General features: G+C 42.7%; 1 protein-coding gene across 2 annotated transcripts in view; it reads right to left on the reverse strand.

Moving 5' to 3' along the window:
- Positions 1-20,213, reverse strand: part of LRP8 (LDL receptor related protein 8) — a 311,838-nt gene extending 291,625 nt beyond the window's left edge. For both annotated transcript variants that reach the window (XM_053247668.1, XM_053247667.1), the window contains exons 1-2: positions 20,023-20,213; positions 18,993-19,112 (exon numbers count right to left, since the gene is read on the reverse strand). In XM_053247668.1, the coding sequence (XP_053103643.1) occupies positions 18,993-19,112; positions 20,023-20,092 (190 nt within the window). In that variant the 5' untranslated portion in view covers positions 20,093-20,213. The remainder of the gene's footprint in view (positions 1-18,992; positions 19,113-20,022) is intronic.
- Between the last annotated feature and the right edge of the window lie 551 nt (positions 20,214-20,764).

Raw genomic sequence — 20,764 nt, forward strand, 5'->3', positions numbered from 1 at the left:
AACATTTTAGTATATACTTCAGCAGCAGCTGCTGCCACTACCTGAAAAATGCTGGAGCATGACTAGTCAATCCTTTCAAGAAAAGCCTTCATTTATGTCTATTATAACCAGCAATCATATAGTACTTTCATCTACGTTTCACTTAGGGCCACGAAAGCATTGATAACAAGTTAGTGAACTGCCACTAAAGAAGGCTATGCAGGCTTGAACACTACATAGCACCCCACGTGTGCTGGTTTCATTGTCTTCCAAATGCAGTGAAGCTACTAGCAAATGGGGGGAGTCTCTTTGATTCCTAAGGACTGAATCTGTGCTGCAGGATGCTTCTCCCACTGAGAATGATGACAGAAGCATCATGCAGCGCAAACCCAATCCTTAGGAGCCACAGAGGCTCTTCCCACTTGCTAGTAGCATCAACTGAGTTTGGCGGAGGACAGAATCAGTACACACACCCCACTCCTCCATTGGCAGGGCACAGCACAGCATCTAAGCCACAACCATTTTTGCATGTCACTTCATCTGCCACTTATGTCCTCTTGGGGGAAAAACCAACACACGTGGTTCAGTGCAACACTGGGCTCCCTCTCCCAGACACCAACGAGGTAATGTTTTCACATTAGTACAGCAGAGATTTCTGTACAACCCATCAACCAAACCAATGCCTAGCCCCAAAGCCATCTGCCAGAACTTGGACATCTTTGTCAACGAAGCATCCTCCCCAGTCCCTCCTTGCCTTCCTCTAGATTCCATTCCTTGTACCAATAACCCCAGAAGCACACCAGAAAATTACCACAAATCCTCCCTGAACTTTTGTTCCAGGCCAATGTGAAACATGTTGTGCTTCCCCAAGCCCACCAGAAAGGATCCAGGCCCTGCTGCTTTGAGGTCATGTCAGCATCCAAAGGCTGGGTGGGACACAACTAAGAACTTCACTGACCTTATTAACTTGGACAAGCTCCCACTACACCTGGACCACCCTTAGTAATACTGGCAATCCACCTCCCACTTGGACCAGGCTTAGTGATGATCACCTTAGTGATGGTCAAGGGTAACCATTCTGATGGCAACAAGACACATTTATTTTACAGTGACTATCCCATTTTATTTGAAGTATATTTAAATTCCTGGAGTTGTAGAACATAGCAAACCAACGGGTCTCATTAGTATTTCAGGAACTGATTCTGAGATCAATATTTTTTGTGGGTTTTTTATGCCACTCTTAAAGGACTATAAGTTTGAACCATTAGGCTCTGCTCTGAAAGCAGCTGAAAAGCCCAGAGGCATCCTAGGAGCTGCAGAAATTCTCCCCCACAACAGGAGAAAATCCTTGTGTATGTCTTTTTTGAACTACACTGACCGATGCTGTGCTAAGCTAGGAGACTAATGATGGTTTGTAAAGTTGCATTATTTCTTACCTCTGCTTCTGCTACACACATTTTATTTAATTAATTAATTTATTACATTTTATATCCCGCTCTTCTTCCAAGGAGCCCAGAGCGGTATACTACATAACTTACGTTTCTCCTCACAACAACCCTGTGAAGTAGGTTAGGCTGAGAGAGAAGTGACTAGCCCAGAGTCACCCAGCAAGTCTTGTGGCTGAATGGGGATTTGAACTCTGGTCTCCCCAGTCCTAGTCCAGCACTCTAACCACTATACCACGCTGGCTCTCATTAGTCTTTCCTTCTTGTTCTTAGATGTAACTGCATCTCACACTGCTTTTAAGAAAAACCCTTCTGGATCAGATATATCCCAACACCTTCTTTCCCACATTGGCCAACCAGATGCCTCAAGGAAGCCCGCAAGAAGGCAGTATTTCCCTGTCCTGCTATTGCTCCTCAGCAACTGGTGTCCCGATACATTATGTCTCTGAACCTGGAGGTACCATAGCTATAATGACTGGTAGCCATTATTGGACTTGTCTTCCTCATTGACAGCAGCCTAGTCTCCTAAATTGCACTAATATCAGACAATCACAGATTACCAGTCCCTTAACTTTGACACTCCTGTCAGCTATATCATTCTGCCAACCTACATAGTTTTTAACACAAGGTGTAATCCCAACATTTAGCAATAAAGTATGCAATTTCCACCAGCCAACTAAAATCCTAAATGGGATGGATACACAGCCCGTTTGAACTTGTTGACTCATTAGAAAAACCTGCAGATAAAATATGCATCCACAGAACTCCAATGAAAGAGTCTCCCACCCACAACAAACTAATTTGCATGGAAATTACCATTACCAGAGACTAGATGCAGCACTTCTAGGACCAAGAAGAAAACGCATTTAAATATAGCAGGTACATGCTGGCTAAAAGTTTGCAACTTCTTCCATTCAGTATATGAGAAACATGTTAAAGAGTGTATCCAGCTGAAGCGTTTTTAATTGTTTCCAAGTGCCATGCACTGATTCATTATGCCCAACACCTGCAAGCCACATGGAGACTGTACCTCCTTGCTGATCACTACTAGTCCAGATCAAGATCTAGTAGGACCAACACAGGCTAACACAGTGACTGCAGCATGAAACTCACATGCTTGTTGGTAGCTCTTCCTTGTGCTGTCTTCTCCTCCCAGACTCCAATTTAGCTCTATGACAGTAAAATGGTGGTAAATGTGGGATGGCACCAACCCAGTATAGCCCAACACTCTCAAGCCTAACTTGTATAGTGTCATGGTTCTTGTTAGCCGAAGGGTATACTGGAAGCCCTACATCACAGATGCAACAGTGCATTATCGCAAGAAGCATTCTGAGGACTGATTACATTAAGTATGTAGTCAGCAAAAGGAAGATATATGAAGACTTCCCAAAAAGATGATGCAATATCAGCATAGCAGAGAGATTCTCCCAAGGTAAAACTTAAAGAGGCAGCTCCTAAAAAACATTTCTCTTTTTCAGCTTAGGTAAAAGTAGCTGTCGCATTGATGGGCACAAAGAATAAGAGATGATGGCATTACTGCTTCACTAGACTAACTTTCGAGCCAATAGAGAATAGAGTTGTTTGAGTCAGCTTTCCTGAACAAAGCTACTTTGATAAAAAGATTAAGTATCTTCATTCAACCATATGAAGAAGAACATTGTGGGAAATTGATCCACACTACTTGTGAACTCTAGGTCTACGTCCAGGCATACACTTCCTCTTTCTGAAACTGGCAGTCTGTGACATTCAGTAGCAAAGCTACTGCCACCATTTGCTCTGTAGGCAGGCATGTTGTCCTTGTGCAGTGCCAAGTGTCTATAGCAATGGCACATATCATAAGCCTAAAAGGCAGAGTGATCATTTGGACAATTTTATTTATTTATTTATTTATACATACATTTATATCCCGCTCTTCCTCCAAGGAGCCCAGAGCGGTGTACTACATACTTGAGTTCTCCTCACAACAACCCTGTGAAGTAGGTTAGGCTGAGAGAGAAGTGACTGGCCCAGAGTCACCCAACTAGTATCATGGCTGAATGGGGATTTGAACTCGGGTCTCCCCGGTCCTAGTCCAGCACTCTAACCACTACACCATGCTGGCTCCTTGTCAGAATGATAATGGACCATTAATGCCTATTAGGAGTATAGATGAGTCGAAATAACCAGTTATTAGCAGTAAAGACAACTCAAGTATTTCATGGGGAAAAGTGAATTGTGACATATTAAAAGACTAACCAGTTTATTGTGGCATATGCTTCTGGGGACTAGAGTGCACTTCTAATGCATGATGCGTTACCCTCAGTTTCCTGGGGAACTAGTCCTGTTCTGCTCCCCATGAAAAAGTCACTGGCTGCATACATACACTGTAAGAATCAGACCACAAGATGAATGTAGAAAATCACAGCTGGAAGTTAAGAGGAGACACAGGGGCAATATGGAAGAAGTAGCCCAGGCAGAAAATTTGAAGAGCACTGGTGCGCTCCAGTGGGTAGCATGTTCAGATCTCAGCGCAGATATCATATGCATTTGTCGTGTTTTTCTTATCATATTCATTTATGATTTAGCCTTTGGCAAGTCAGTTTTCAGACTCAGCTCCCCCATCTGTAAGAACTGGGAACAACAGAAGCCTACCTGACCTTGACAAAGAAAGAAAGAAAGAAAGAAAGAAAGAAAGAAAGAAAGAAAGAAAGAAAGAAAGAAAGAAAGAGCTGAATAGCTCACAGTGCTATATGGTCAGTAAACTCTCAGCTGGATATGTGTAAGGTATATCTGGAGGGCAATGCAGCCCATGGAAGAGTATGCAACTCATCAGACTACAGTTATTTCTGCAACTCACAGTTTACTCACCTATACCTATGGTTTTCCAGGGTTCTTAACTGTTTGCATGTTTAATTGGTTTTATTTTGTTTTCATAGTTTTGATTTTAGTTGTTAACTGGTTTTAATTGTTTTTACCCTGTTGTAAACCGCCCTGAGCCATTTTGGAAGGGCAGTATATAAATGGAATAAATAAATAAATAAATAAATATACATGGAAAATAATTCTGATATACTCAGGTGACTAGCATTAAAAGGAGTATTTTACCTCTGAAGCATAGAACACTCAGCTATCAATAAAACTGCTATTATGTATGGGGCAGGTTACATGAAACCAAGGAACATTCACAAGACAGAATGCTCAACAGCAATGTATGTTTCTTTTTCTGCATCAGTAAAAGTTACCATTATCAGAGAAAGAAATGCATCCTCTAATTTAGGTGGACTGATCTTCGCCTTCTTTACTTCCAGACAGCAACAGGCTCATGCTGCACTTGATCATCTGCAATTAACCACACACCTACATGTAGCCTATTCTTGAGAGGGCAGACAGTTGATGTGCACACTGGATAGGAGCTTAGTGACTATTCCTTGGGGCACGCTGAGTGGAGTCACATCTGGAAGGAACTGATCCACTGAGGCCAGCAGGTTTTAACAATAATTAATCCTAGTATAATCAGGCTGCCCAGCAGCTGGTACAGAGACAGAGCACAGCCTTGGCAGATAGTCTGGAAAGAACCTCTAGCACTGCAGTCTCCCAGAGCAACACACAAAGAGAACCACCAAAACATCAAAGACCTAGCCTACTCTATTAAGGAAGGGTGGAGAGCACGATCTCTTTGCCAGGGAATTCACAAAACCACTCAGAAGATGGTCCTGGAGGGTAGTTTCAATAACCACTCCAGCAAGTCAGTATTTATTGATCAATGCTCTTCTTTCAGTATAAAACTCCCCAGGTGGCATACATATTAAAACAGTTACAGTGCAACTCATTCTTAAAAACAGGATGCTAGAACAGTTAATAAAATACAACAGAACAATAAAAGCATAACTAAAATCAGCTATAAAACATTCTGGAAGCCTAAGGAAACAGCACCATCTTCACCTAACACCAATCAGGCAGCCGCATTTATATTAGTGCAAGGTGAGTTTCCCCAAGGAAGGCGTTCCACATGCAAAGCTCCATTACCCAGAAAGCCGCTCATGAGCTGCCTAATTTGTAAACTGCCCAGAGACAAAAGTTTGGGGCGGTGTACAAAATTGATAAATAATAATAATAAATAATAACTTCAAAGGGCAGGAGTTACTTGGAGGATTGGGAACCAGTACAGCTGTTTAAGCGCAGGTGAGATGTTCTGTAGTCCATTCTAGTTAGTAACATGGCAGCTATATTTTATACTGTTGGCTGAAGTTGCCACATCATCTTCAAAGGCAGCACACAACACACTGCTCAATACAGCACACATCTAGGTCTGAACACAAAACTAAGGTGATCTGCCTCTAAGGTCGAACGCACACAATAATCCCATATGTAGTTCACATCTACCTTGGCTGTGAAAATATATCCACAGCAGACTGTTCTCTCACAATTTCTCCCTAGATTTAGCAAGCCTTAAAAAAAGGTGGATTTGGCATGGGAAAGCTGTACACCATCATACCATACACCTTGAAGTTAATGCAGAAAGCACTGCTCTCCACCCCACTTCGATACATGAATTCTGACTATGAATTCATCATTGTAAAATATAGACTGAACCTGTGCACCACCACTGATATAAGTGATATCCACAAAGAAAAAGTACCTTATGTGAAGCAAATTTTGTAAAAGATTCCTTCATTCCAAACAGTTCTTTTATCAATTCCACACTTGATTCCCAGCCATACAGTATACAGTGAAATATGTAACCTTTTTTATTGCAGGCAGGGCTTTGTTTTTTTAAAATAAAGCTGAAAAGAAATCTGCATTAATTATACCAAAACTCTTCCCCTATAGTTTAATTGATGTAAATATTCATGAAGCTAACATGAAATGGATGGTTGGGAAGAAGAAAAAATCAGGCTCATTATTTTATGTGTCTTCCCAAACGTGCAGCATAAAACTGGGTGTCTTCCCAATAGCGAGAACCAGATGTTGGTGCCAGAGGACAAATGCATCAGAATTAAAACAGATCTCTCTGGGCTATGAACAATTATGATATCAGCTCTAACATACCACCATTTGCAACATTTAAGCAAGCCAGCAATGCAAGCCTTCAGCACAGAAGTTAACTAAAGATGTTCTCTAATCACCACGTTCACTTTAATTACTCCCTAAAAACTCTATTTAGAGCCTTATTCTCCCTCACTATATTCTACATGAGTTACAAGGAGAGTTCTAGACTGTTCTTTAAAAAATGAATGTACAGCGGGGAGGGGGAAGCAAAGTTATTGATAAATACAAAGTTGTTATAGCGCCAACCTTTCAGAAGAGAAAAAGACTGCTCCCCCTGCTAACTGAGCAAAGAGGCACCTTTTTAAAGTGATGGTTCTCTTTAGCAGAGGGAGAGCAACTGGCCCTATCCATCCCCAGCACAACATCCCTCCATTGCAGTAGCGGCTCATGAACGCGCCGCTGGGGAGGCAGCAGGAGGCATCACCTGGCATAAACGGAGCCAAGCCCCCACTAGCAGCCAGGTGAGTGGTGGCGGTGATTCCCCGCTGCAGGGGCTGCTGGTAGGCACGCAGAGGAGGCAAGCAGCAACGTTCTTTTCCCTTAAAGATGCCTCCTCCCGCCCCGCCCCGCCCCCCGCGGCGCGTTTATGAGCCGCTACTGCTCCATTGGCTGTTGCTGGAGTCTATCTTATGTTTCTTTTTTTAGATTGTGCGCCCTTTGAGAACAGGGAGCCATTTTATTTCTCTATGTAAACCGCTTTGGGAACTTCTGTTGAAAAGCGGTATATAAATATTCATAGTAGCAGTCTTTTCAGAAAAGGCTTCATTCCAGCCTCATTCCCACAGACCCTGCCATTTCCACAATAGCTCTTACAAGGAGGTTCTCCACCCTGCAACACTATGGTCTGATTCAGACAAATAAGCCATAGTTTACTCTGAATATTAAAAAAACAGTTCCAACCATAGCAGCCTCTGGCACACATGACTATAAAAGGGATGCACTGAAAGCGCACCTGCAGGACATCCTCTGCAAATGCCCCAATGCCTTCCCGATCAGCACATGAATAGGGGACATTCATATGAACAGCCCACACACATACAATAAAAGTATGCACCAGGTGGGCATCAAGACTTCTGCAGAGGACATCCCAACAACGGCACTCTCAGAATATCCCCTTTGTAATAGCATGTGCCAGGGGCTATATTAGCAGAACTGGACCACTGTCTGAATAACTGTACGTGTGTACAGGTCTGCTTGTGCATATACTGTGCACAGATGGTACATGTATTGAACATAATGTGTAAATAGGGCTATAGCTATGATTTGAATGGGGCGGGGGGAGACACACCCAAAAGAGAAGAAATGCTAGTGGAAAAAACAGTGAGAAAACACAGTTTTTTGTGGGTCAGCCACACTTTATTTTGAACAACTGAAATCTAAATATCAAGAAGTAGCATCCATAAGCCTCATACAAGGCCTGTAAGCATCCAGGGCTTTAAGAAATAAGTCACTTGGCTTTCAAGCTCATCAAGGCACAGGGATTTTGTAAGGCACCAGAGGTACTGATTCAGCAAATGGATCTCCAGAAGTCTCATGCCAATAGTAATTGATCCTGCTAACACACCATATGTCAAACTGAGGAAATTGTAAGATCACTGGAGTAACAATCCACATAGAAGAGTGATTCACAGGGGTTTTTGCAACATGATAGCCAGTGCCTTCTGCACTTCTAGTTTCATCCGTAACGTACTGAAAACTGAGGGTATGAACATGCCTTGAGAACTCCTCATTCATTAGAAAACTCTACTTGGACCTAGAACATCTGGATTAAAACCCAATTGAGCGACCAGCTGGACTTGGACCTTTTCAGTTTCTATTCCCCATTTGCAAGGTAGGAACAACCAACCTCACAAGTCTGAAGCAAAGACAGAAACAGTTTTCTAAAACATTTTGCACTTTAGAAAAATACAGAATGAGTGTAATTTGAATTGAAATGAGTGTAGATATGGTGCATAACAAAGCAGAAAGGGTGTCAAAGTGGTCTTTTCCTCTGAATAAGAGGCACCACAGTACTTCAAATATCTTCACATGCATCTATTAAACATGACTGGATCAATGTCACACACACTCCCACTACCGTTTTCTTCAGCTTGAGAAACCAGAAGCAGATACACCTTAGACTGGATGAACATATCTCAAGAGGCAAAGCCACTCACCTTCAATGCATGCACTAAACAGAGGAGCTTTATTTGTAAACAGAGGTTCTTTATTTGGAATAAACTGCCTTTGTGTTCTCTTTCCCCCTCCCCCACCCTCAACAATGAAGGCTGAAAAACTATTTCTGAATGAAAGCAGAGAATTATTAGACCCTAATAAGCTAAAGAAAGGGTTGGGTATTTCTGTTCCTCTAACGTAATTAAGCTCCTCTTATACCAGATTTTCAGTTTTGAAAGATTGGAAATTAGGTAGAGGAGATATTTAGCAACCAAATAAAAGTAACAAAATCTATTTGTATGTCACATGGAAGGAAATATCTTTTTCCAAACAATTGCTAGGAAATGAATAAAAGCAAAAGGAATAAAATACTAGGAACCAGTTCACCCTTGCTCTTAGGAAGAACAGTAGTTTCCCCCCTCCTTCCAACAGAACAGTCTAGGCTCCTTGAAGTTAGACCAAGGATGATATTGGCCCTGATACCCATGCCAACTGGCCTGCTGCACTCTTGCCAACATCCCTAATGAGGGAGGCGATCAAAAAAAAGAGAGTCAAACCAAATGAAGCCAGCCTGACTTTTGTCCGAGACAAAGAGATAAAGGAATCAATATTTGCCAGTCTCCAAAGAGTGGGAGGAATTCCATTCAAGATTCAAAGGGCTGTAAATTTAACTATTTACAGAAAGGAGAGAAGAAAAGAAGTGACATGTCCCTTTCAAGCCAAGTTCATACTGAACACCATTAATTATTCCTAGCACTTCCACAGCATTTATTCATGTGTTCTCCTTTAATGCGTATGCTCTATAACCAGATACATGAGCTTTGGGCCCAAATTTTATTTGTAATTCATTCAGTTTGTTCCAAGTACTCCACACCCAGTCTGCTTTCTTTTTTTTTAAAGTTAAATCTTGAAGTGTTTTGTGACATAAGGTATCATAAACTCCCAATAAAGCAAAATCAATAACGCAGTATTTTAATCTGAGGGCTCCGACAGTCAAAGAGCAATTTATTGTAATTTTTTGTTTACTGAAATACTCCTTGTGCAAATTGCCAATTACAGTTTACGACAATTATCTTCTGCAAAATGAAAACAGTCTGATAAATAAAAACAGAGTTGCAAGCCATCTAGTCAAACCTCTGTTTGATTCAGGAATAAGTCGAAAACATTCTGCCAGCATATCCATTCAGCATTTTGCTAGTCTTGAATGTATTTTTTTCCTTTCTTCAAGACATTTTGTTTGGCTAGCCATAACCAATGCAAATTAGATAGCAAAGATCCACAGAAAATGTATTCACTTCATAATCCCAGCAGTTTCAGATTACTCAATTCTTCTTTGGGATATGTAGCCACATCTGACAAATAAGATATTCCCAAAGCCCAAACGCATATTGGAAGCGTGGACATAACAGCATTTGCCATTACTGTACTGCATCTTCTTGGACCTTTTTTTTACCACAGCCAACGTTATAACATATTTTGGGGTGTGTGGGAAGCAATCGTATCACCCAGGAACTGAGTAGAAGAAATTTGGAGTTTTAAAAAATTATTATTCTTTGTACTTATATAAATAATCTGAACAGTTATTTTATGTACACACAGGTGGAGGGAATTACTGCATTCGTGAGTTACTATCAACAGGACATTAGTGGAAGTAATTAAGCACTTTTTGAAACTGCAAATGCTTACCAATAACACTGTTCTGCATCACTTGTGGAATGAAAGCACTTATGTGTCACTGTGAACACAACTATCAGTGTTATTGGAGCCAGCGTGGTATAGTGGTTAGAGTGCTGAACTAGGACCGGGGAGACCCGAGTTCAAATCCCCATCCAACCATGGTACTAGCTGGGTGACTCTGGGCCAGTCACTTCTCTCTCAGCCTAAACTACTTCACAGGGTTGTTGTGAGGAGAAACTCAAGTATGTAGTACACCTCTCTGGGCTCCTTGGAGGAAGAGCGGGATAGAAATGTAAAAATAATAATAATAATTATTATTATTATTTATTTATCATATTTCTATACCGCCTGACATATACATCTATAGGCAGTGTACACAATCCAAATTACAAAATAAAAAACAAAACATTTTCACAAAATAAAGACAAAATAACGTCTGGCACCGCATTACCTTGGACTACCTCTGACAGTCTGTCTTAAAACAAAAAGCAATACAATGTCTTGACAGAAGGATTGCCTCACGTTCTAATAATCACAGCATATTAAAACTGTCAAGGGCCTTTTATACTGAGTCGAGGGGCATAGCTACCACTTAGTCGGTGGGGGGAGACAAATGGCCCCAGCTGCCCAAGTCCAGGGACTGCCTCCAACTCCCCTTCAGGTTGAGAGTTCTTGCAACCCTTATGCATCAGGTCACCACGTCAAATTTGTTCTTGTTCTGGTGGATTGTGTGTCTCGTCGCACCTGTCTTCCTCCTTGCTGCAGCCACACCCTCTCCCAGCCTTCTATCCAGTCAGGATCCTCCTCCCCGTGCTGAGTGGCCGCTGCCATTGTTTATCCCCAGCAAGGAAGATCCAGACCAGAGCAGCAGGTGTCTCACTCTCTCCCTCAGAAGCTGCCACAGCACCAGAGTCAGGACTTTGCCTGACCCAGGTAACTGGGGTGGGGGACATTTTCATGAGTGTGTCTGAATTATAATTGCTGATTTACAAATTATAAATCAAAGCATTCAAGAACACAAATCAACCCAAGAACATCTGAAACTAATTGTACATGGGTGGTATGGCATCATAGTTGGGTTAGGTGTAACTAGTAATGTTATTTTTGGTTTGCTTTTTACCATGTCTTTAGCATTCTTCTACAGGAAAGACGTGGCAGGGAGGTGTGTCAGGGGAAGGAGAGGGAGGTGAGGAAGGTAGAGGCCATTTTCAAATCTATTCTCTGGGCCCACTCCAACTTTGCTACATCCTGACTGAGACAAAATATACTCAGCTCTTTTACACAAAAAGCTTAATACAGCAAACCTGAGGGAGAAGGCATCCTAATGAAATTCCAAATACATTATGATCTGCTAATGAGGTCTTGCTCCAGATACTATTTGGCTCACAAGATAAGTCTGTTAATTACAAAAGGTGTTTACAGGGCAATAGGTCTAGAGATGACTATTACAAACAAGCCAACACTCATGGTATAGGAAGAAAACCACACACACTTCCAAAACCATAGCCTCCAGAAAATCCTTCTAGACTGCTTCTCAAAACAAGATACAGTTGGACCTCATTATCCATGGGAGTTCAATTCTCGACTTCAACCACAGATAATGGAATCGTGGATAATGAGACCCAAAGTCAATGGGAATTGGGAGGGAGATTAGGTTAGGAAGTAATGTACCATGCTCTCCAGCTGTCCAGCAATGCCAGCCAAAATAAGAATGCAGCCAGTTTTCGGGGGAGGAGGGGGATTTCCACAAAAGAGCCACAAAATAGTGATGTGTATAAAATGTGATTCAGAAACCAAATCAGCAATGCTTGTACACCAGCACGGCATCTCTCAGCTGCCTGCCAGGGTCATGCGGGGGTACATGACCTCTGCGCATGGTCAGCATGCTTGGAGGGTATGTGCTTGCTCGTGTCACATGGTGGCAGTTGGGATATAGCAATTTGCCCCACATCTCTGGATAATTTTCACTTGTCCTTCCAACTCCTCCACATTTGTGTCAAGAAGTTCACCAAGTATCTCATTTAGCTGAAAGAGTTAACCCAGCCCCCACACAGCTTATTTATCTCTACAATATAAATGTAAGAATATGCATTCCACAAAATGGGTACTGTGGGTACAAATGGTTCTTGGCCAAGGACATGCTATCACAGATAAATTTCTCAGCATTAAATTTTAAAAAAAAAAATTTTAATGGCCTGAAGTTTATATTCAGGCCTACACTAGGTTGTGAAGAATTGATATTCCCTCATTGCTCACAACTGCAGATAATCTACTCCAAAAAAGAGATGCTAAAGAACTAATACATACATTTGCCCTGGTCATTGTCCATAAACCATCCCCTTACAACTGAAGGAGTTAGTGTGAAAGAGGATGCTGGACTAGATGGGCCTTTGGCCTAATCCAGCAGGGCTGTTCTTATGTTCTTATAGTGCTAAAATTAATGCACAGTACTGTACAGTAAAAGATGCCAGGCTGGCAGCTTCAAGGGCTGGCTTTATATCCACAGGTTGGGCCTTCATGATCAGATTCGTCCATACTGCCTTGCCAGTGGTCCAGTTCAGATAACATAGTCTTGTGCGAACAGCAGCACCCCACAGACTTGTAAGCTGTTCCCCTTACTTATCCCCTTGGCCGAATCATCCTTCTCTATCCACTGGTCGCATTAACTATGACTCAGCATTGTATCTGAAATAGTGTTCTCATAGTTAGCTAGAACTGGATTAGAAACTGGTTTCAGACTCTGGTTTAGAAGTTAGCTATGATTAGCAGTATGTGATTATGCTGGTTCAGAAAAGTGTAGTTTAGAAAAGGGCAAAGAAGGGAAGGAAGGAGAGGGTGAATGAAGCATGCAAGCTCATAGAGCACTTCCAATTACCAGATACGCATTTGGCAATTCGGCAGTATGGCTTGCGTAACACATCAGTATGGCCTGTGTTCAGGTATCCAGATTCAATAAAGGAAGGTGACTGAAGGGAGACTATAGGAAGGAAGAAACCCTTATGTCCTAGTGCTACAATAGCATAGAAAGTTACTGTTAGCACTCTGGGCAGGATGAACTATTGTGCTAATTAAGTTATAGCAGGCGTTGACACATTTTCTTTGTATATAGGAACCAGCTCAAACATTTAGGAGCTAGACAATGGACACTTAACAGAATTACTGGACTTAGTGACAGACACTGTGCGGGGGGAGGGGGGTAAATGGGCTTGTCTTTATCTCCTTTACAAGTAACATGTAAAGAGAAACAGGGGGACTGTGCACACAACCACACATGCATGCAGTTGGGCGGGGGAGGAGTAAGCATTCAACCTACCTTCCCCCATATGACCGGTCACAGCCTGGATGGCGTGCAAGCCATGCACCCACATGACCAATGCTGCCAAGAGCAGCGTGGATGAATCTCCACACTGCTCCCGGCAGTGCTGGTAAACAGGGTCGGGACTTATTGCCCTGGCCACCGTGAATCCCACAATGCACTGCGCAACACATGCAGAGTACTGGGGGATTCCCCCAAGAAACAGGTACTTAGGCACTCATCTCTGTGTGTAGCCGGACCAGTAGTAGCCTGGATCGCACACAAGCCTATAGCCCAGCCGGGCTAGGTGGCGCTGCCTCACCTGATTGATCCCAGTGGTTCTCACATGCAGCCTAACCCAGGCTAGGCATCCCTAGCCTGGATTAGGCTGCACGTGAGAACAGCCTCAGGGTTTCATGGGACAAATAAAGGTTTTATTTTAAAAAACTGGCTCTGATTATCCTAGTATAGGCACCATGGTTAAATTTCTAGGCACCATGGCTCCCTGGTGCCTGGGATTTGTCATTCCCCAAGTTATAGAATAAAATCCTAGCCAAACGGATCATCCTGAGATTAAGACTGTGCTAAATCAGACTTTTGATATTGGGTTCTTCTGAAGTTAGCACAACTCAGAGCAAAGTAGAAAAGGGCCATTTTCCCTGTGGTGAAAAATGTAAACACAGTTATTCTCTTTCCAGCAAGAAGAGAGAACAATTAGGCTTTCTATACCACAAGAGGTTTCATTACAGGGCAGAGTGCCAAATACTGTCCATATCTTCCAACCCAACTCTACTGACGAAAAAATTAATTACACAAGTTTCTTCAGTAGTGTTTTCTTGTGTTATGGAATCTCTTTCTTTCCCAGAAAATATAAAATACTTACTATTATTTTGCAATTAGTGAGAGTAGTCCTAAAACCACTGATCAGCTATCCTGGATCATACTGCTATAAATGCAACATCTACATTACTTGTACTTTCTAAGGGATATCATCGCCTGACCTGTTCTTCATTTTTTTGTAATATATGTCTCCTGGCAACATTGTTTCAGGAAGGGTGCCATTACCACTGCCCCAATTAATTTTGCAGGAATACGTAAAATATTCATATTCTGTCATAGCTACCTAACTCTCCAAAGAATCCTGCCTGTCATGAAAGCACCCTGTTATCCTTTGCTTCCCCTGTTTAATCACATAATCTTCTATGACACCATCAGTCATAAACAAAAATGCCATAGAACCCCAGTTCTGACTCTCCTGCTCCTTCCACGGGCCAGAAAAGGATAAATACAGCAGAAGGAGCAGAGTGTCCTGTGGAAGACAGTCTGAGGTTGGCTGTTGAAAGGACTCCCTTAAATCTAACATTCCTTTGACGTAAAGCAAGCTCTGGGACAGCCAAGAAATTGAGGGAGAAGAACAGCAAAAGTCTGTTAAAAGAAAGCTATTTTCAAGAAGTACAGCAAGTACCACTAAGTCTAAAAAATATATTTAAAAATCCACCCAGAACAAAATCCAGCATCATTTGCTCATTACAGAATTTAAAATAAACCATTTCCTTTTTCAAATTAGGGTATATTTATGCATTCACACCCACATGGCCTAATTTAATTTATAAGCTGATTATGCTCATTCAGGCTGTTATTTGTTTCTGTGAGTACAGATAAATGCAATAAGCGAACAAACATTTCATATTTTTGAAGATGCTAAACATTAGGCTCTAGTCATACTTGGGGCTTGCCTTCAAGAAGTGAAGTATAAATACTATTAACGCTAAAGCTGCTTGAGATCATTACCACCTCCTCTCTAACAATTGGCAATTTATTAGTGCAGTATCAATAACCTTTACTTGCTTCTCTGAATCAAAGGGGCAGTCTGGAAGCTTTGTTCTAGTTCTAGAACCAGAACAGTGTCTTGTGTCTATGCATAATTACAGTAATTAACATATTTATTTCCTGTCTTTCTGCCCAAAAGAAGATGTGTTGAGGAACAACAAGGGCACCATTTCAGAAGGGGGGTAGTTTGTAGGAAAGGAAGAGAGAGCAGCAGACAGAGTGGGGAAAGAAACAAAGGCTTAAAGGGCTGTTCTTTAATTTATTGTAAGATATTAAAATGCAAAAGACAAGTTTAAAAACATTTGTTTAAGTGTTTATAATTCATACGGTAATCATAGTTGGTTATCAAGGATCTGTAAACCACCCTGAGCCATTTTGGAAGGGCGGTATAAAAATCAAATAAATAAATAAATAAATAAATGTTTTTGAAGCCAGGTGAATTGTACCTTTGGCATACATACCTAGGCCTGAAGCTTAAGGTTCATAGGAGGGGGCCTTTGCTAGCACAGGGACACCTTTGACGTCTTTCTTTGAACAGTTGCCCTTCCCATGTCATGTGACAAGTTGCTTTTAAAACATTTCTCAGTTTCAAAAGCAGTTTGCCATCCAAGGCAGGCTGCTGTGTGAGAAAGACAAGCGGGGGGGAATCCTCTTGGGCACATGAAACTGTGGTTCTTTAGATAAACCCTAGCAAATAAACCCACACAATATTTTTAAATAATGCTCAGTCAATATGTGGAACCAGTGAGCTTGCTAAAAATAAGATAAAGGCACTTATGAAGAATAATCACACAGGGTATGAAACAAAGGCAGATACTTACTCCCACCCCTCCATAAATGGTGTTCCCAAGGAAGAGGGGCAAAATACCTCACAATGCTGGATAAACAGACAAAACTACCACAAATACAGTCAAGCTCTGCTTGAATTGGCTGTAAACAAGCTGCAAGTGTACTATTGGAGCAGAAAATTCTAAGCATAGTAATTCACATGCACTTCCTACTGTTTAATAACTTGGTAATAATAAGTGTTTATCGATCTATAAATAAGGGGCATATAAAATGTTTATATAGGAGACATGGTGTGAATTCATTTCATCCAGGATATTAAAAAATAAATAAATGAACAACCAGAAGCTCTACCAACTGAAAGCTGACTGTGTCCCGTGTAAGTAATTATTCATACTAAGGAAGAACAGCATAAATGAAAAGCCCTATGTGCTAATGGCACTATATTTCTATGGCAATATTTCAGATTTATAAACAAAAGATTTCCTCTTTTGAGGCTTGAAAACTAAATTTTCTCTGGTGTGAGAAGTCCTCCCCAGTTCTGAGACAGGGATAAATATCTCCTCTATATGAAATGAGCTCGTACAATTCCCACAGGAGAACTGTACTACATAAAGAACGTACAGAACAAGCCCACAGGCATAGTTCTTCCACACAGTAGATAAGGCAATACAGTCCAAAGACAGGTTTATCACTTCAAATGGCATATGAGGATTAAAATAACTGAACTCTTCTTATGGAAACAAAACAAAACACCCACACAACACATGCACATGCACATACACAAACGCACACATTCCTCCATACAGAAAACATCTAGGTCAAGAATAAGGCTAGATAAGTCTGTTGTGAGAATTAGACCTTCAGTTTTCAATGGGGTTAAAGGTAGTGAGATTGTTCAGCAAAAGCAAAGAGGCACAAAAGAAAACAAAGATGCAAAAGTAACTTATTCCTCAATGTCTAACATGGGCTTGAGCACTTGTGGTTTATGAACAGCACTGAGGACTTCATAAATTATAACACTGTTCATTCAACAGCTATTGACTTGGTATTTTAGTTCCAACATCAAACCAGAAACTTTACCACTGCTCTACAGATTAAAGACTCTTTATCATAAAAGAAATAATGTTCTCCTTCACCTATCATTAATCTCATGCCCTTTTGCCATTTATAAAATGCAACTCCTTGAATACTTATCTTGAAGCAACAGTCCATCAAGCTTACATAACATAATTATCTGATTAGCATTCAGATGTAGGTACATATTGACAATGTAGTGTAGTAGCCAAAAATGTCCAACTAGGACTAAGGAAAGATGGGTTCAAATTTCCACTCAGCCAAGATATTTTCTAGATGAACCTGGGCCATTCACTAACTCTCAGCCTAACCTACCTCACAGGATTGTTGTGAGGATAAAATGGGGAGATGAAAAGGCCCATGTATTAAGCTCCATGGAGGAAAGACAGGATAAAAATGTATTAAATAAATGTAAAACATGTCACAATTACTAATGGCTCACTTTAGCAGATTTTCATTATAACAGTGAACAATGCATGGCTATACATGAAAGGCAGCATTCCAGTTTTTCCAGCTCCAAATACATACTCAGTTCCCAAATTTGAATTACAGAAGTGACTTCATTAGCTGTCTAGAGTTTCATAATATTTAACTAAATATCTAGGACTCCAACCAACTCATTTTAATATTCACTTTCGTGAACGTAATTAATAAAAAATGCAGCTGTTTCAAAAGTTCTAACTCTAAGAAAGGGCTTATCTTAAAAACAAGATAGCTTAAATGCTTGAGATCAAACTCTCACATAATGTTTATAATTCACAGAGGCATATATAAAGCACCACTTCCCATACTGCTGTGCTGAAGAAGACATTTCTGCACAATAGAAGATCCCCTCTGCTCTGCCTGGATTTGCATGTAATAATCTACTGGAATGAATCATCACCTGGACTAGCATTTCCTAGGAAAGAGCTTAATCATTCCTGGCCCTAAAGGAGTCATCATGACTATACAATAATAAACAGCTTTACGGGAGTAAATTTAGACTGTCAATGCAGATCCTCAGAACATTGCCCGCGTTAGGCAAGGACAGGAAGGCGTGGCTTTCCAGAGGAAGAACGAAAAGGGGCTGGTCCAAGGTGTGTCCAACGCTCTTCCCACCACCCTTTCTTACAAGAAAGCCGGTACCATGTGACCCTGTCTGGCGTTTCCCCGACAGCCAATCAAGAAGTCGCCGGCATAAGAGGTACTTTCATTCATAAAGTAGAAAAGGAAAGGACGGAACCTTACACCGTAACACGGAACTTTGAAACAGCATTTCTCGCGCGGGGCCATTTTCGCACAAGGAGCACAGGCCAACTTATATTTCAAACTTCTGAAGAAACGCGGAAATGCAAAGTGCTTTCAACCAAGGCTGGGAGCCAGAGAACGACATATAATCCTTCCCCTTCGAACACAAACACCCACGTCTCACCTAGGATGAAAGCTAAAATCCACCCCTTGCTGTAACCGGGATAAATCCGCTGATGATTAAAGTCCTTGGGAAAGTGCACGCAGATTTCTCACCAAAGCTTTGGGCAGAAGGGTGGAGAGGGAGAGAAGGAAAGCACAGGCAGGCTTGTGGAAAAGATCGCGCACCCTTCCCCCGCCCCTCCAAAGCTTATCCAGGCGGCCCAGGCAGAGCAAAGGAGCCGATGCCCCGTTCTCCATCCTCTCCTGTCCTCTGCTCTCCAGTCCAACCGGCTGTCTCTTTGCCTACGAAAGAAGACTGAAAGGATACTCACGGCAATCTGCCTCGTCACTATTATCTGAGCAATCGTCATCCTCGTCGCATTTCCAAATGGATGGGATGCACCGCTCGTTCCGGCACTGAAACTGGTCCTCTTCGCACTCCTTGGCGGAGCCTGCAAGTGGCAAAAGGGAGAGACCCAGACCCCTAAATCTTGCCGTTAGAGAAAAGGAAGAAGGGCAGAGTGTATTTCCCCGCCCTTTCTCAGCCATCTCTCACACAGCCCGCTAGCAAACGGCAAGCAAGCCAGGAGCAGTCTAGGCCACATTATCCCTTCTTCGAGATACAGAGAAGAAAGCACACAAAAGACCATTTGCAGTTAAGAATCTCGATCCGCAGACAATAGTCTTTCCCACCCAACCATCTACCCCGGGCTGATTTTAGGGAGGTAGCGTGGATCATGTCCGAAGACAGAAGGAAGATGGGTAAGCAGGTTGACAACAACAAAGGGTCATTCCAAGCCAAGTAGATCTCGGGTCCCCGGGTCCCCGAAAAGATATAGCGCATTTTATTCTGCATTTCCCTACCTACCTCACCTTGGCACTGTTTTTAAAAAGGAGGCTGGAACCCAAATGTAAACATATCGCGCTTTAATTTGTTCAGTTTCTGATGGCATTTAATGGGGGGGAGGGGTGAAGGGGCAGGTGGCAAATGTAAACCTGTTCTGATCGGGACACAGCGGAATATGGGAAATCTCCTTTGGGGAAAGTGATGGAATGGCCTCGGGTGAGATGGCTTAACGCTTGTATGCCCAGGAGCAGTTTGCGCCCTATGCGTTTTGGCGGGATGTGAACGGGGGGGGGGCCATACTTTGCGATACCCCCCGCGTACATTGCCGCCTTGTCTGTTTACATACACGTCGCAATGGCCATGGATCCCTCCCATGCGAATGGCAGGCCACTGGCCAGGGCAAGCGGCAAGAGGTGGAGCAGCAGCAGCAGCAAAACGTGTGGCTTGCACTTGCTCAGCAGCAGCTCCAAGCCATGCCGCCTGTTAACTCCCCCTTCCCAGCCTTCCGGACCCACCTTTCGCGATATGCAGCTTGATCAGGAGCAGGTGAAAGAGCAGCAGCCTGGTCAGAGGTGTCCGGCACATGGCGCTCCCTCTTGGACTGCTGGCGGCCCCGGTGCTGCTGGTCGCATGCAGCTCAGCTCTCTACCTTTGCCAACGGAGTGTTAACTGCGGGCTGCTGCTTCCTCCAGCGTGTGTGCATTTCAACCCGAGCGAGTGACGCTCCCTACTGGGCGGGACTTCAGCAAGCCAGGCAGACCTGGGCATGCCTGCCCGTTGGCGACTGGGAGGCGGGACCACGTGGCCGGGCAAGGAAGGAGGATGGGCCCGCGCCGCCCTGCAGCCTCCTCCCCCTCCTTGGAAACCTTAGCCATAAGCCGCAAGCCCGACGTTGCTATACATTATGCAGTACTGATTGATTAAGTGCCCTCAAGTCGGCGTCGACTCTTAGCGACCACATAAATAGATTCTCTCCAGGATGAAGAGAATGCATCCATCAGTGATGTATACATGACTTATATCGCGCCTTGAAGGCGCAGCATTTTTTTACAACTCCTCTTTCCTCGTCCTCGCTCCCAGGTAGGTGGCTGTTTTACGAGCGGAGAACTAAGACTGAGCCTTAGGGACCCGCCCAAGGCCTCGGAGTTGACCCGACGACCTATCGACGGCGATGGACTGCTCCCCATCTTCTCAAGGGCAGCTCCAAAGTGGGGACGGGGGGGGGATAGGAACGTCCCCCTCCGCACTCCTGGGAGT

The sequence above is a fragment of the Hemicordylus capensis genome, chromosome 4, assembly GCF_027244095.1.
Source record: "Hemicordylus capensis ecotype Gifberg chromosome 4, rHemCap1.1.pri, whole genome shotgun sequence".
Taxonomy (NCBI): Eukaryota; Metazoa; Chordata; class Lepidosauria; order Squamata; family Cordylidae; genus Hemicordylus; species Hemicordylus capensis.